At 36.1% G+C, this 16,251-nt stretch overlaps 1 protein-coding gene across 2 annotated transcripts in view; it reads left to right on the plus strand.

Annotated features, from left to right (window-relative positions):
• Window positions 1–16,251, plus strand: part of LOC110669910 (phospholipase SGR2) — a 38,638-nt gene that overhangs the window by 10,095 nt on the left and 12,292 nt on the right. For both annotated transcript variants that reach the window (XM_058138732.1, XM_058138733.1), the window contains exons 9-19: window positions 7,612–7,761; window positions 8,349–8,414; window positions 8,511–9,065; window positions 9,156–9,234; window positions 9,329–9,450; window positions 11,630–11,702; window positions 13,815–13,917; window positions 14,226–14,319; window positions 14,428–14,490; window positions 15,611–15,659; window positions 15,798–15,901. In XM_058138732.1, the coding sequence (XP_057994715.1) occupies window positions 7,612–7,761; window positions 8,349–8,414; window positions 8,511–9,065; window positions 9,156–9,234; window positions 9,329–9,450; window positions 11,630–11,702; window positions 13,815–13,917; window positions 14,226–14,319; window positions 14,428–14,490; window positions 15,611–15,659; window positions 15,798–15,901 (1,458 nt within the window). The remainder of the gene's footprint in view (window positions 1–7,611; window positions 7,762–8,348; window positions 8,415–8,510; window positions 9,066–9,155; window positions 9,235–9,328; window positions 9,451–11,629; window positions 11,703–13,814; window positions 13,918–14,225; window positions 14,320–14,427; window positions 14,491–15,610; window positions 15,660–15,797; window positions 15,902–16,251) is intronic.

Below are 16,251 nucleotides of genomic sequence, written 5' to 3' on the forward strand. Positions count from 1 at the left end.
CAACTAATACAAGTAATTCCCTCCAAAAGCTGTTACAACATTTCCCTCCAATTAACCCCAACAAACTAACTATTTATCAATTTTCCTCTTCCTTCTTCTATAGTACGTAACAATATCCTCCCCAGGAGAATCTTCTTGTCCCCAAGAAGATGCGAATTCTGGAAACTGAGCTAAGAGAAAGGTCTGATCTTCCCGAGTAGCTTCCTCAATTGGTAAAGTGGCCCATTTGATTAGCCCTTGTAGTACCCGTGTATTATCCCTGGTGAACCCCCTAGTCTTTAGGACTTTTTCTGGAGCAATGATAACATCATCTTCCTGGAAGGAAGGTAAATCCTGCACAACCACAGTACTTTCCCCAATCTTCTTTTTAAGCCAGGATACATGAAAGACAGGGTGGATGGTAGCATTTTCAGGTAACTTGAGTTTGTAAGCTACTGTCCCAATTCTTGCTAGAACCTGATAAGGGCTATAAAATCTAGCTGAGAGTTTAAAATTCTTTCTAACAGCCAAGGAACTCTGTCTATAGGGCTGTAACTTAAGATAAACCCGGTCACCTATTTCAAACACCCTCTCAGTTCTTTTCTTGTCAGCATATTGCTTCATCCTATTCTGTGCCTTCTTCAAATTATCTTCAATAAGCTGAGATACATGCTGCCTTTCCTTTAGAGTTTCTGCAACAGCCTCCACTGAAGAATTGTCCCCTAAAAAAGAAGTAAAGGAGCTGGTTGGTAACCATATAGAGCCTCAAAAGGAGTCATCTGTAAAGAACTATGAAAATTGGTGTTATACCACCATTTAGCTAAAGGAAGTCACTTGCACCAAGAATGAGGCTGCTGACAACATAAGCACCTCAAATACCCTTCCAAACTCTGAATGAATCTCTCACTTTGACCATCTGATTGAGGATGGTAAGAAGTGCTATAAGAAAGAGTTAACCCCCATCAACTTAAACAATTCCTTCCAAAATAGACTTTTGAAGATCTTATCCCTATCAGAAACAATAGTAGAAGGAGTACCATGGAGTTTGAACACATTATCTAAAAATAATTGAGCAACATGGGAAGCAGTGAATGGATGTTGCAAAGCAATAAAGTGGGCATATTTGGTGAACCTACAAATAACCACCAATACTGTATCTTGCCTTCTAGATTTGGGAAGCTGCTCCACAAAGTCCATGGTGACATGTTGCCAGGCTTTTGCTGGAACAGGTAATGGCTGTAATAAGCCTGGGTAACCACAGTGTTCTGTTTTACATCTAGCACAAGTGTCACAACCCCTCACCCATTCCATTACAGCCTTTATCATTCCAGGCCAGTAAAAATGCATACTAAGCCTCATATATGAGCCATGAATACCATAATGACCTCCCAAATTAGAATTATGATAGAGGGACAATAACTGTTGTCTCAAAGTCCCCTTACTGCCCACATATAGCTTGCCTTTATAGAGTAGCAGTCCATTATTGTAAGAGTAACCAGGGTGAGATTTCTCATCAATTGATAAAAGAGAAATTAACTCAACAGCATGAACATCTCCCTCATAACTAGCAATCAGTTGAGACATCCAAGTAGGTTGAACAAGGGACTGAAGTGCAAAAATTTCCCCTTCTTCAATAGCAGGTTTCCTGGATAGGGCATCTACCACTTTATTTTCTAGCCCTTTTCTATAAAGAATGGTGTATTGTAGTCCCAGTAGCTTAGAAACTCCTCTAACTTGTAAATTGGTGTGAAGTCTTTGCTCCAACAAGTGCTTGATACTTTCATGGTCTGTTTTGATAAAAAATGGCCCTTGTTCCAAGTAGTGTCTCCATTTAGTTACTGCAAAAGTAATAGCCAGCAGCTCCCTTTCATAAACTGACAAAGCCTTGGTCCTAAGGCCAAAGGCTTTTGAAATATAAGCTATGGGATGGTCATTTTGCTGCAACACAGCTCCCATCCCTGTGCTACTAGCATCAGTTTCCACTATAAAGGGTTTAGTAAAATCAGGGAGAGCCAATACAGGTGCTGTGGACATAGTGTTTCTAAGCTGTTCAAAAGCTTGTTGAGTTGTTGTAGTCCAATTAAAGGCATCTTTCTTCAATAAATCAGTGATTGGCTTACTGATTATCCCATAAATTTTTGACAAATTTCCTATAGTACCCAGTCAGTCCCAAGAAACTCCTTAGTTCCTTCACTGAGGTAGTTACAGGCCAAGTCACCATTGCCTTGATCTTGTTAGGGTCAGTTGCAACCCCCTCACCAGAAATTATGTGCCCCAAGTACTCAATTTCTGACCTCCCAAATGAACACTTACTGAGTTTAGCATACAGTTACTATTGTTGAAGAACTTGAAAAACTTTCTCCAAGTGAATTAAGTGTTCTTGCCATGAAGAGCTATACACCAAAACTCAACTCAACTCAACTCAACTAAGCCTTTATCCCAAAAATTTGGGGTCGGCTATATGGATTCGCTTTTTCCACTCTGAACGATTTTGGGTTAAATCCTCAGAAATGTTTAATGCTTCTAAGTCATGTTGTACTACTCTCCTCCAAGTTAATTTAGGTCTACCCCTTTTTTTCTTTCTATCCTCTAACCTAATGTGCTCTACTTGTCTAACTGGAGCCTCCGTATGTCTACGCTTCACATGACCAAACCACCTCAATCTCCCTTCTCTCAACTTATCTTCAATTGGCACCACTCCTACCTTTTCTCTAATACTCTCATTACGGACTTTATCTAGTCTAGTATGGCCACTCATCCACCTTAACATTCTCATCTCTGCAACTCTTATCTTAGATGCATACGACTCTTTCAGTGCCCAACACTCACTACCATATAACATAGCCAGTCGTATGGTCATGCGGTAAAATTTTCCTTTTAATTTATTGGGAATCTTACGATCACATAAAACTCCCGTGGCACGTCTCCACTTCAACCATCCGCTTTAATCCTATGACTAACATCCTCCTCACATCCCCATCTACTTGAAGGATCGAGCCTAGATATTTAAAGTGATTACTTTGGGACAGTACCACTCCATTCAAACTAACTCCTTCCCTATCACCGTTTGGCCTTCACCGAACTTGCAATGCATGTATTCTTCGTTCTACTTAACTTAAAACCCTTTGACTCTAGAGTACTTCTCCAAAGTTCTAGCTTCCTATTGACTCCTTCTCGTGTCTCATCTATCAGAACAATATCATCCGCAAACATCATGCACCAAGGAATACTCTCTTGTATATGTTTTCAGTTCATCTAAAACTAATGTAAAAAGGTAAGGGCTTATGGCTGATCCTTGGTGTAATCCAATTGAGATCGGAAAATCACTTGTGTCCCCTCCCACTGTGCGCACAATAGTAGTTGCTCCTTCATACATATCTTTCAATACTTGTATGTACCTAATAGATACCCTCTTTTGTTCTAACACATTCCATAAGCCCTCTCTTGGAACACTATCATAAGCCTTCTCCAAATCAATAAAAACCATGTGTAGATCTTTCTTCACATCTCTATATTTCTCCATCAAGCTTCTAATGAGAAAGATCGCTTCCATAGTTGAACGACCGGGCATGAAACCAAATTGATTGAGAGAGATAGAAGTATCATGACGTAGTCGATGCTCCACAACTCTCTCCCACAACTTCATAGTATGGCTCATGAGTTTAATTCCCCTATAGTTTGAGCAACTCTGTATGTCTCCCTTATTTTTAAAAATAGGTACTAAAATACTCTTCCTCCATTCATCAGGCATTTTCTTTGAGTTTAGAATCTTATTAAATAATTTAGTTAACCATGCCACTCCCATATCTCCCAAATACTTCCACACTTCAATTGGTATTTCATCGGGTCCACAGGCTATACACCAAAATATAATCAAAAAATACTAATACAAATTTCCTCAAATAATGCTGAAATATATGATTCATAAGTGCTTGGAATGTGGCAGGGGCAGTAGTTAAGCCAAAAGGCATAACAGTAAATTCATAATGCCCTTGATGAGTTCGGAAGGCTGTATTGTGCACATCTTGGGGATTCATCCTTATTTGATGGTATCCTGCCTTTAAATCTATCTTAGAAAAGATAGTTGCCCCATGTAATTCATCTATTAGGTCATCAATAATGGGGATAGGAAACTTATCTTTGACAGTGAGGTCGTTAAGTCTCCTATAATCAATGCAAAACCTCCAAGACCCATCTTTTTTCTTTACAAGAAGTACTGGGGAGGCATAAGGGCTGGTACTAGGCTGGATCACCTTATTCTCCAACATTTCAGTCACTAATTTCTCTATTTCAGCCTTCTGGAAGTGTGGATAACTGTAGGGCCTGATGTTAACAGGTTGGGCAGAAGGAAGTAGTGGAATCGAGTGATTATGGGACCTGAAGGGAGGCAGGGATTTGGGATCCTCCAAGATACTATGATACTTGTCCAGTAATAGCTGTAGATCAGGTGGAGGAGACTTTGAAGCAGAAAAAGATTGACCCGTACTACTGTCATCCTCATTTAACTGAATACAGAATAAAGGAGTATGGAAATCTCCACCATTCTTATGTAGCAACTGGTCATAATGCAGACAGAACATCAATTTAGAATGGGGTACAGAATCATTGATGCCTTGCAATGTTATCAGCTTCCCCTCATACTGGAAACTGATTTTAGATTGCTGAAAGTCAAACAAAATAGGATTAAATGCCCTTAACCAGTCAACTCTAAGAATGATATCAAAACTACCCATTTCCAATAGCCTAAAATCAAAGCTAAAGGAATAGCTATGAATTTTCCAACAAAAAGCAGGACTCAAACTACTGCTAGAAATCTTTCTCCCATCTGCCTCCGTTACAGCAATTGCAGGTCCTTCAACCACCGGCACTTTTAATTCCCTTGCTACTCTTGTATCTAAGAAGGAATGAGAACTACCACTGTCAATCAGAACTAAAAGTTCTCTGCTTTTATGCTCCCCAATAACCCTTATAGTATCCATCCCATGACTACCCTCAATAGCATGTACTGACAAAGTACCCTCTTCCTGAGCAATATCCCCTTCCATAGTATCATACAACTCTTCCTCCCCTTCTTCCACATTCTGATTTTGCCTTTGAAACAAAGCTGCATCACTTTCTTGCCCTTGTAAAGACATCAGGGTTTTCTGCTTACATTGGTGGCCTGGAAAGAACTTTTCTCCACATTTAAAACAAGGCTTAGGCTGCTTATTGGCATTTTGAGTAGTGATAGTATTGGAATTGGTTTTGACAGTAGGTTGGTCACCAGAAGATTGACTTGTGGAAAGGGTAGGCTTTATTAAGGTGCTGGTTTGATTTTTCTGATCTGTGATGGGTGGTTTTGGTGCATAGGGATACTGTTGTTGATATGGGTTATTTCTAGGTGTGGGATTAGAAAAAGAACCGTAGGTATTGAATCTTGGGTTAGCTTGCACAGGTTTAGAGAAAGAATTGGGTTTTCTATTGCAATTCAAGAATTGCTCTTGGAGTTTAGCAACCTCAAACGCATGGGAAAGGGTTGTAGGCTTCATCATCTTCACTATGGGCCTAATATCATCTTTTAATCCACCAATGAATACTGACAGAAAATATGCTTCTCCTAAATTAGGCATCACCCTTTCAAGCCTAATTCTAATATCCTCAAATCTATCTTGATACTCCTCAACTGCCCCTTTCTGCTTCATTTTCATAAATTCTTCCACTACATCATCTAATCCTTCCTCTCTAAATCTCCTACATAAATCCCTTTCAAAGTCCTCCCAATTATGTGATCCTTCCTCCATAATCCAATTGTGATACCATGCATCAGCCCTATCCATCAAAAACAAACTAGCAATACCTACCCTCTGCTCCTTAGGAACCCCATATACTTCAAAATACTTGATGCATTTTCTCACCCAAGCCCTAGGCTCATTCCCTTCAAAAGTGATTAATTCAATTTTAGGCAAAAGTTTAGACATACCTTCATTATCAACTGCCAATCCATTGCTATAAGATCCCTCTGGTTGCTGTATCCCCTTCCTTTTGAGATTAGGAAGAATTCCCTTACCCCGAAGGATTGCAGCAGATGTGTCCACCTCTTCATTTACACCAGTACCAGATCCCCTATTTCTATCAGGTAAAGAATCTCCAAATATGGCTCGCAATTCCTCCCTAATCAAGTTTCTGGTCTCAATTGCATTTTGCATATCTCTTTGCTTTATTTCCTCCCTTAAATCATCCCTTTCCTTCTTAAAATCAGCTTGCAAAACCCTAACTGCCTCCTGCAACTCAGAGATCCTGGAATCTTGAGTAACTGCTCCAGATCTAGTCATCCCTACAATGCAAAAGATCTCAAACAGAAGCTAATTCCCCTTGCAACAAAGCTCTGATACCAATGTAAAGTAACAGGTCTGAATCAATCTCTGGGAAGGAGATTGAAACAGAATTCTCAGAGAACTTAAGAGAAACAATGAGATTAGGTGAGAAAAGAATAGAACAAGATTAGAAGAGAAAAGAGCATAGAGATGAGAGAAATTATTATTGAATATCATTCCTTGAATGAATTGATTACATTAGTGTCTATTATTTTTATAGGCAAAGTAGTAACTGCCTCCTAACAAACTCAAACAGAATCAGTTAGTTGCAACTGATTCAACTAATACAAGTAATTCCCTCCAAAAGCTGTTAACAACATTTCCCTCCAATTAACCCCAACAAACTAACTATTTATCAATTTTCCTCTTCCTTCTTCTATAGTACGTAACAGGTACTTGTGTGCCAATGTTGTTTGACGAGGCTGTGTATTGCATCACAATTGTCATCTTCTGTCTTTTTTCTATCTCCCTTCATATTATTTCTTTGTAAAGTTTAGTATCCTCATAGTGTTGGCGGTCTATACTGTTTATTATTTGCTCAATTTTAGCTCAAATATGCTATCTATTTTGTGAACCTGGCATAACATTGAAAAGTTTGCAGTCACATTCTTTGTATCAGAGTGTTATACAATTGTATCTAACTTTAGCAACAATTATCAAGCTTCCAGTGTTGTAAGACAGTTGGTGGTTGTTTGTTTAGAGGATTTATGTATTCCTGGGACTAGGCATTCCCAAAATGCTTATTATTTTCATTTTTTCAAGTTACCATTGGGATAGATTCTTAAGGGATCCGGTGTGAGAAAACTACAAATTATTTGATCATCAACATTGGGCATGTTTCTGGGAAAATTGAGAATGAATTAGAAATTTTGTAAATTTTCACTAAAATCAACGACTACCTGGATATATGGAAACTAATGGGATCCCACCTTTTCACTAAAATCAACGACTACCTGGATATATGGAAACTAATGGAATCCCACCAAAAATATGATAAACTAAAAAAAATGGATGGTTGCAGTTTACATTTTGGTATGTAGTTTTCTGATAAAATTCTGGATTTACTCAGAAACTGTGAACTTTCTTACATTTTTTTTAATTTTTAATTTTTTTTTAATTTTCTTTTTTCTCTGTTTCTCTTAACACTTTCTTTTAACTCTTCTCATTTGTCTTCTTCCAATTTGCTTCTCTTTACCTTTTGATATCGTTTTTATTTCCTTATCTTACATAATGTTAGCATGTGCTATAATTGCTTACTGTGCTTGCTTTTCTATTTCAGTGGAGAAAGGGCTTGAAGCTTAGTGGTGAAAGTGCAGTTGAAAAGATTACTTTGGATGGTGTACGTGGTTTGCGTACCATGCTGAGTGCAACTGTGCATGACGTATTATATTACATGAGCCCCATCTATTGTCAAGATATTATTAACTCGGTGTGTACTTGATCTCCAAATTTATCTTTTCTTGTTTGTGGTTCATTATCCTCTAAAGGCTGTTTGGATCTTCTGAATTGCTTCTTTGGATTTGGTTGCTTGAGAGATGGCATCATCATATGTACCTGTAATAGATGCTTGACTTTGAGATGTATTTAGGACGTTTAGGTACTCTAAATTTTGTCTTTTAATAAATGTAGATATAAAACTATGCCTTCATTTGTTAAGAGCATGTAACTTTTTATTCTTGACTGATGTTAGAAACTTCTTGAAAACATAACTTCTGATGGAGATATCTTCAGCGACAGGTGATAAGTCATTGCATGTTATATTTCAAATCTTTTTTTTTTTTTTTTTTTTGGGGGGGGGGGGGGGGGTGAGTGGGGGTCCCATGTAGATCATTGCATTTCAAATCCCTTTCATAGGTGTATGTGATAAGATTTGATATTATCATAGTATCTGTGTTTATTCTTTTTGGTTATTTGACCATTTTATTTCACGAAGGAAAATAATTAATTCAAGTTTTTAAGATTGGGATTAGAAACTTGTTAGAAGTTTGAATTGATGAATAATCACTTCTGCTTCAGGTATCAAACCAATTAAACTGGTTATATTTGAAGTTTCTTAAGCGGAATCCTGGTTATGATGGAAAGGTATGTGAATCATTGAGAAGATGCTGTGTTTCTTTGTCAACCCATCACAGTTGATTTCCACTGGATAGTCTCAAAATTTTGCCAATATTTGGATAGGTTTCTATCTATGGTCATTCTTTGGGAAGTGTCCTGTCATATGACATCCTCTGCCATCAGAAGAATCTATCCTCACCATTTCCCATGGATTGGATGTACAAGGAACATGCTAAGACTGATCAATCTTCTCTTGACATGAAGAACCAATCTTCTGTAGTTGTCTCTTCATCCAATCGGGAGGGTAAAAAATCCAGTGTGCTTAATGGAGCAATGGAGAAAGTTGATCCTGTTCATGAAGAAATGACAAGTGAACAATCAACTTCATTATGTCCTGATGGACATTCATCAAATTTTTCCACTAGCATGAATCAACTGGTCAATGATATAGTGCAACTGCCTGCAGTTTCTGTGGATGCTAAACAAAGAAGTGATGAGAAAAGTGACCATGTATTGGGTAATGATTCCAGCAGCAGTCTTTCTCAGGAAAGAGTTCAATTAGTTGAAGCTTCTGGAGTGAAATGTGATGACCACATTAATGGTTTCGACAAAATGTTAGCAGAAGACTGCAGTGATACTACCAATAAAGATAAAGAAATTAAATTTCTGAGGGAAGAGGTCTGCATTTATAGATACGTAATTTTTTTCTGTAGAATTTAGGACAGGTTTGCACTTGCAGTGCATTAAAATTTGTGGTTTATGTTTCAGATTGATACCCTGAAGGCTAAAATAGTGGAATTGGAATCACAATGTGGTGGTAAAGCTATAAGTGGTGGGTTGCATCAAGGTAATAGCTGATCTTAACAAATGTTGTTACCTTCTTATTATATATGAAGGTACTCTCACATGTTTAAATCTCTGTGCTTTGATGTGTTAAACAGAAAATACAGTGGACATTGTATCCACAACGAAGCAACCCATATCTGAGAAGCTGCCATCTGGCTTAGATGATGCACCAAAGAGTTATACACCTTATATTAAGTACACAAAGCTTGAATTCAAGGTATAGATAAAAAAAATTGTGTTCCTATCCTTTTAAATTTTCTTTTACCTTTGTGTTGCAATATAGAGGTGAACCTTGGAACATGGTAAGGTTGCTTCTTTGTGACTGGAAGATAATTGGTTTGAGTTGTGCAAACTAGCGCTTGAGCATTCGGTTAATTTGGTTCTGAACCGAACCGTTTGGTTTGCTGGTTTGGGCCTGCTTTGTTCAGCCTTTCATATGTCTAAATTCTTAATCTTTGGGTCTGCTGTAAATTCCATAAATTCCACATGGTATTCCATAAAGTTCATAATCTACAAAAAATATCAAATAATTAGCACATAAAAGCATCAATTTTGCATATGCAGAAAATGACAGAAATCAAAATTAATTAAAAAAATATAATTTTTTTCAGCATCTGCATTAAAATATAGCAAATGGCAGAAGACATGTTAATGAAACCTCCAAGCTGAAAATATAATCATACAATTTCAATATGTTATATCTGAGACTTTCCCTCCACAACACACTGAAGAAACCCAAAAATGCTATTGTCAAGAAACACCAGACTCTGTTCTCTTCCTAAGAAAACCAGGCCAAAATTACTTGAATAAAAATTGGAAAAAAAGAAAGTTGAACACAAACGATAGTGAATAATAAAACGTGCCTACAAAGTTGCCAATGAGATGAGTGGTTGCCTTTGTTTCTCAAGCAAATTAGTGGACACAGACCAGAGAGAGCGGCAATGGCTAGAGGAGAGAAACACAGAGAGAAAGGCGGAGAACAGGATGAGATTTGAGAGGAGTAAAGCAGACCAGAGAACTGGTTGAGAAATGAGAAGCGCAAAGCAAATGGCTATCTCAAGGAGTCAATGAAGCAGACCCAGAGAAGTGAAGTAGAGAATGTCAGAACAGCATAAATGAAGAAGATTGAAGAAAGGAGTTAGGAATTTAGGTTACTATTGTAGGGATATTTTAATTGATAGCTAGGTTGGCTAATCACTAATGAAGCTGGTCCTGGGTTAAGCAGAGCAAAAGGACAACCCTAAATCAACCCAAAAATTTTGTTTAGTTCAATTAGTTTGGTTTATTGGCTGAAGAAACCCAGAAATGCCATGGCCAAGAAACACCAGACTCTGTTCTCTTCCTAAGAAAACCAGACCAAAATTACTTGAATAAAAATTGAAAAAAAAAAAAAAAAGAAAGTTGAACACAAATGATAGTAAATAATAAAACGTGCCTACAAAATTGCCAGTGAGATGAGTGGTTGCCTTTGTTTCTCAAGCAAATTAGTGGACACAGACCAGAGAGAGTGGCAATGGTGAGGAAAGAATCACAGAGAGAATGGCAGAGAACAGGATGAGATTTGAGAGGAGTAAAACAGACCAGAGAACCGGTTGAGAAATGAGAAGAAGCGCAAAGCAAATGGCTATCTCAAGGAGTCGATAAGCGGACCCAGAGAAGAGAAGTAGAGAATGTCAGAACAGCATAAATGAAGAAGATTGAAGAGGGGAATTAGGAATTTAGGTTACTAATGTAGGGATTCTTCAATGGGTAGCTAAGTTGGATAATCACTAATGAAGCTGGTCCTGGGTTAAGCAGAGCAAAAGGGCAACCATTTTTAATTGATAGCTAGGTTGGCTAATCACTAATGAAGCTGGTCCTGGATTCTTCAATGGGTTGCCCCCTTTTGTTTAGTTTAATTAGTTTGGTTTTATTGGATAAAATAAAATAACTGAACCAAAAACCGAAGTTTCTGATAAAAGGTAATCAAACAGAAAAATCGAATTAAACCATTCAGTTTGGTTCAGTTATAACCAAAATCTGCTCGCCTCTACTGCAAACTGCCTCTTTGCAGAAAAGCAGAAGGAAGATTATGTATAATAGATAACCTTCCTCAAACCTTCACAGAGCGGGGACAGGGACTGGGCATGCTTTTGCACTAGTATGCCTTTTGTATTGTAATACGCTAATACTAACTGCATATACTAGTTTTGTCCAAAGTTGTGTTGTGAATTGTAATACACTGATACTAACTTTGTCCAAAGTTTGTTGTCCTTGTTTGATAGAATTTCCAATTCTAATATATTTATATTAAAAAATAAAAATGGAAGAGTTTGTATATTTTGAATCGTTGTGGATTTCACGTTTAATAACTCATGGGATGTATCATTAATTTGAATGAAATTTGTATGTATCAGGTTGACACTTTCTTTGCCGTTGGATCACCTCTTGGAGTCTTCCTTGCGCTTCGTAACATTCGAATTGGAATTGGTATTACGCAACTGCCTAATACAAATATTGCTGATTCTTTTAAGAGTTGACTGATTTTAGGAAACTTTTTCAATGTCAGTGTTTGCTTCATATGATTTATTAGTTGTTATTTGTTGGTATAACTTTGTTATCCGCTATGGGTTTACTCCAGTGACAAAATCTCTCTTCTTAGGCGGCCAAAACATTGACTAATATCAAAGTTAAATATTTGGGTTAGCAATCCAAAGGTAAAGTGCACGCTTCAGGAAGTTGGGGGTTGAAATGTTAGTTTCCTCCTTTAACAACTACAAAAAAAAAACAAAAAGTTCAAACATTTTATTGACACTGTTTCACATAATGCTATGTGGATAAGAGTTTGGGAATTGCGCCGTAGAACTCTTTGAAGAATGTTTTATTTATTAGTATGTCAATTAATGTTCCTGAATTGGAAGTTTGTGAGTGATAGGTTCTTCACTGAGTTCATCAAATGTTAATTTTAAGTTATTTTATTCATTAGGACGTGTGTTTATCTAAGAAACAATTGTCTTATGCTTGTAGTACCTAATTGCAAATATATTTTGTAGGAATTCCATTGAGCTTTTATGCTTTTGTTTCACTTTTCTTTTAATAGCATTAGAAAGTATTATTGAGAATGAGGAGGAAGGGAAATAGTCAAGTGCATATAGGAGGAAAAAGTTCAGTTCTGATTAGGAAACAAAATGACATTCAAAGATAATATAGCTAGTAAAGTTAGGGGTCAATCTCATTGAACATCGGGTAAAGAGTAACCTTGAAATAGCACTAGATGCAGAACACCATGAAGATGCCTCAAATATTATCCTACTTTTTAGAGCACTTGCATGGGCAAATGATTTTCCTTAAAAGTTCTTGCTTTGCTCTCCACTTAGATAGACTAATCAGTAATCACTATGAATGATTCATGTCTCTCTAGAAATTTACCACTTTTTTTCTTCCAAAAGTCTTTATATTAGTAGCAATTTCTCCATAGCTTGTAGACAAACACACTATTCTCCTTTCTGTGAATATAACACTTTTTGTGCAAACCAAATACAAGAATACAACTTGTCCCAAGTTATTCAAGCAACAAATGTAACTGGAAGGGTATTTTATAATGAGTAATGTGTCTAAAAATTCCTTAAATTATTATGTAAAGTAATTTTGTTTTATTACTATCAATAATATACCCAATAATGTTGAGGGCTTTATTATAATCAAATTCACACTTATGAGGTACCTTATGTATCATGACTCCATGAGTTACTAACAAAACACAGTCATGTTAGCATATAATCTTATATTCCTGAATAACTTTTCTAGAATTCAGTTTTGCCAGGAAAGTGAATTCAGGTGGGAATATTACGTTCCAGCAGCCAAATGCTACCTTTGTTAAAACAATGCAGAAAATGGTGATAATGTGCCTTTACCTTATAGTACAATAGCACATAACATAAATGTGAGGGTGCAATCGCAATATCTTACTAGGTCAGTGCACCTGCTGTATTTGATAGGGAAAAAATGAAAACAAATTGAGTTAGGAACTTATGCAAGATAGGCTAAAAAGGATTTTTCTTTTTTTTTTTTTCAATAGGAGGCTAAAAAGGATTTGTAGAAAAGGTTCCTCAAGTAACCAAATTTGTAGTTCAAAGAGAGAAAAATATAAGGTAACCAAATTTCACCTCCAGTCTAAGCAAAAGAATTAGTACCTTGAGTAGCCACGTAAAATTTATTGTCTAGCCATCATCAACGTTTCTAAAGCGATGAAAATCCAGGGGAATAGTCCTTGCATCTAATCTTGGTAAAAATTGGGAATGGGAGCATTACAAAGATAAGGAAGAAAATAGATGTGCGAAAGCTATCAACAAAAATGCTGCCTACCAGGCTACCACAATCACTTGTGTAATCAAGGAGGAGGTCCATCATCAACCTCTTACCTTGCTTAATGAGAAAAATGCCTTTGTGGTTTCTATAATCATTTGTTTCTTCTGCACTTTAGAATTATAATTTTTTGTATCATTTCTTGCTTGAACATTTTCATTAATCTTGGTCTCATATTTGAATATCCTAAAATCTACTTCTTAGTCGGTTTTGCCCCTTTTTTCTTGTCTATTCCAGGCAAAGGGCAAGAATATTGGGCAGAGGAAAATATTAATGAAGAGATGCCAGCTTGTCAGCAAATGTTCAACATTTTTCACCCATTTGATCCTGTTGCATATAGGTTGCTTTCTCCTATTAAAAATGGAACTATTAAACTCTCCTATTTTGTTGTTTTATTGGTGAGATTGTTGATATCATTAAGCCTTTATGATTGGTGGCTTGGGTTGATCTTTAATATGATAATATCTCTTCCAAGCTGGGAGAAGCATAGAGTGTAACCATGCACAAAAACATTAACTTACTTGCATCTACACTTTTTATACTTTCTAATAATGTTTTGGGTGGAAGTATGTGTTTTTCTTTTTCGATGTTGGATTATATCTTTAATTCGGAACACATTATGGATGCTATTTCTGGATTTTTGTGCAGAGTAGAACCACTTGTCTGTAAAGAATACATCATAAAACGTCCCGTTAGTATTCCTTACCACAAAGGTGGAAAAAGGTTGCATATTGGATTTCAGGTAAGGCACTTGAATGGAGTGATAATTGTGGATTAAATGGGCTATTCTCTTTTCCCTAGGATCTCTCACTCTCTCTCTCTCTCGATATGCTCATGCTATGTTTTGCAGGAATTTGCGGAAGATTTAGCTGCTCGTTCTCAGGCAATGATGGATCACCTTCATTTTTTAAAGGTCTATATTGAACTTCACTTATAAATTTTATTTTGTCAAAGTTCTTTTTCGTATTAATGAGCCAAAATGTAGTTGCTGTTTTGTCCTTCTATGTGCTAGATATATGCTTTAATATTAATTTTCTGACCTGGGAAAATGGGGAAAAGAAAAGGTTGATGTTTTGTTAAGGGTTTTTGTATGCTCTTGCTCTGTTAGACTTGATAAATAAATGCACTCTTTATTAATCCAAGCGGGTTCACCGATCAACTTGACTTCAGTCCAGGGTTTCAGAAATGTCCATCCCATCATGTATTTGCTGGATTGCAAAGGAATTTGTCTTTTGGAGATACATGATCCACCTAAATAGGACTGTGAGTTTGAAATTATAGTTTTCCCAATTGTATTGATGCGTATTGGATATCATCCAATACAAAAAGAGATACACAGAGACATTTCAGGTATCATTTGAAGAACAATTAAAAAAAAATCTACTATATTTTATGTTGTTAAGTTGCTTGCTGACAATAAGAAGGAAAAGAGCCATATGATTTCATGCAACCTAGCTTTTGGACTTCAAGAGGCTGTGTTCATTGGACTTGCTCGAAATTGTGCATCTTATTTTAGTTTTTCTTTTTGATATTATTAAAGGCGTGCACCAAAAATGCACATACATGTTTCAGGCCATATTGGACTGTACTTTGAATTAAAAAAAGAAAAAATTGATAGAATTATCAATTCCAATATGAAAACGTGAATTTAATTAAATACGCAATATATTGAAACTATTAATAGCTAAAGAAATTATCAATTGAGTACTAATAAACCACTTACATGAAGAAGTATCTATTTTATTCAATGTGTATTCAATTTATTTATAGAAATAATTTTATTTTTAAAATAAAAACAAAGAAAAAAGTTATTGACAAATATTTAGCTAAAAAATATAAATTAAACTTAATTGAGCATGACTTATGGTTCATATATATGCCCGATACTATTTCTTGAAACCCTACTTCAGTTGATGCTTGAGTTCATGTTTCATGAGGAGTTGAGATAACAATACCTTTATATTTAGAGTTTGTGTTTGGTTTATTTCCACACTCAGGAAATTGAAATGCTAAATTATTTTCTCTTTGAACAGGTTAAAGTGCTTACAGTGTGCCAATCAAGAAGCATGGATGGCCTAGAAGGTAAGAGAATGTTCATTCATTGTGTTGGTGTCACTTATCTTTCAATTTCATCATACTATCTGCATGTTGTTCTTTCTACCTTTTATCCTCTTTAACATCCTATCAAAATTTCATAAAAAAAAACTTAATATGTTTCAGAGGGAGTTGAAAATGTTCAAGAAAGAGAAGAGAGGACGTATGGTGCTTTAATGATGGAAAGATTAACTGGAACTGAAGAAGGACGAATAGATCACATGCTTCAAGTATGTTGTACATTACATGCCAGTGCTCAAAGCTTTAGTACTATTTCCCATCCATTATTCATTTATTTAGTGTGTGTGTGTAATGTGTGCTTGTGTATACATTTCTGTTGAAACTAATGTATTTGAGAGAAATTTATATATTTTTTATATATAAAATTCTTTGTATATGCTCCTATTTATATACAAGTGATTTATCCTAACAAGAAAACTAAGATAAATAGGAAATAATAGTACAATCGGAAAGAATGATCAAATAAGCTCCTAATAATCTGCTACTATAACAAATAAGGGATTTTCCCTTTCAAATTGGTTCATGTATACCACACATTCCCAACTTGCTAGAGTATAAA

The sequence above is a fragment of the Hevea brasiliensis genome, chromosome 16 (genome assembly GCF_030052815.1).
Source record: "Hevea brasiliensis isolate MT/VB/25A 57/8 chromosome 16, ASM3005281v1, whole genome shotgun sequence".
In the NCBI taxonomy this organism is placed as follows: Eukaryota; Viridiplantae; Streptophyta; class Magnoliopsida; order Malpighiales; family Euphorbiaceae; genus Hevea; species Hevea brasiliensis.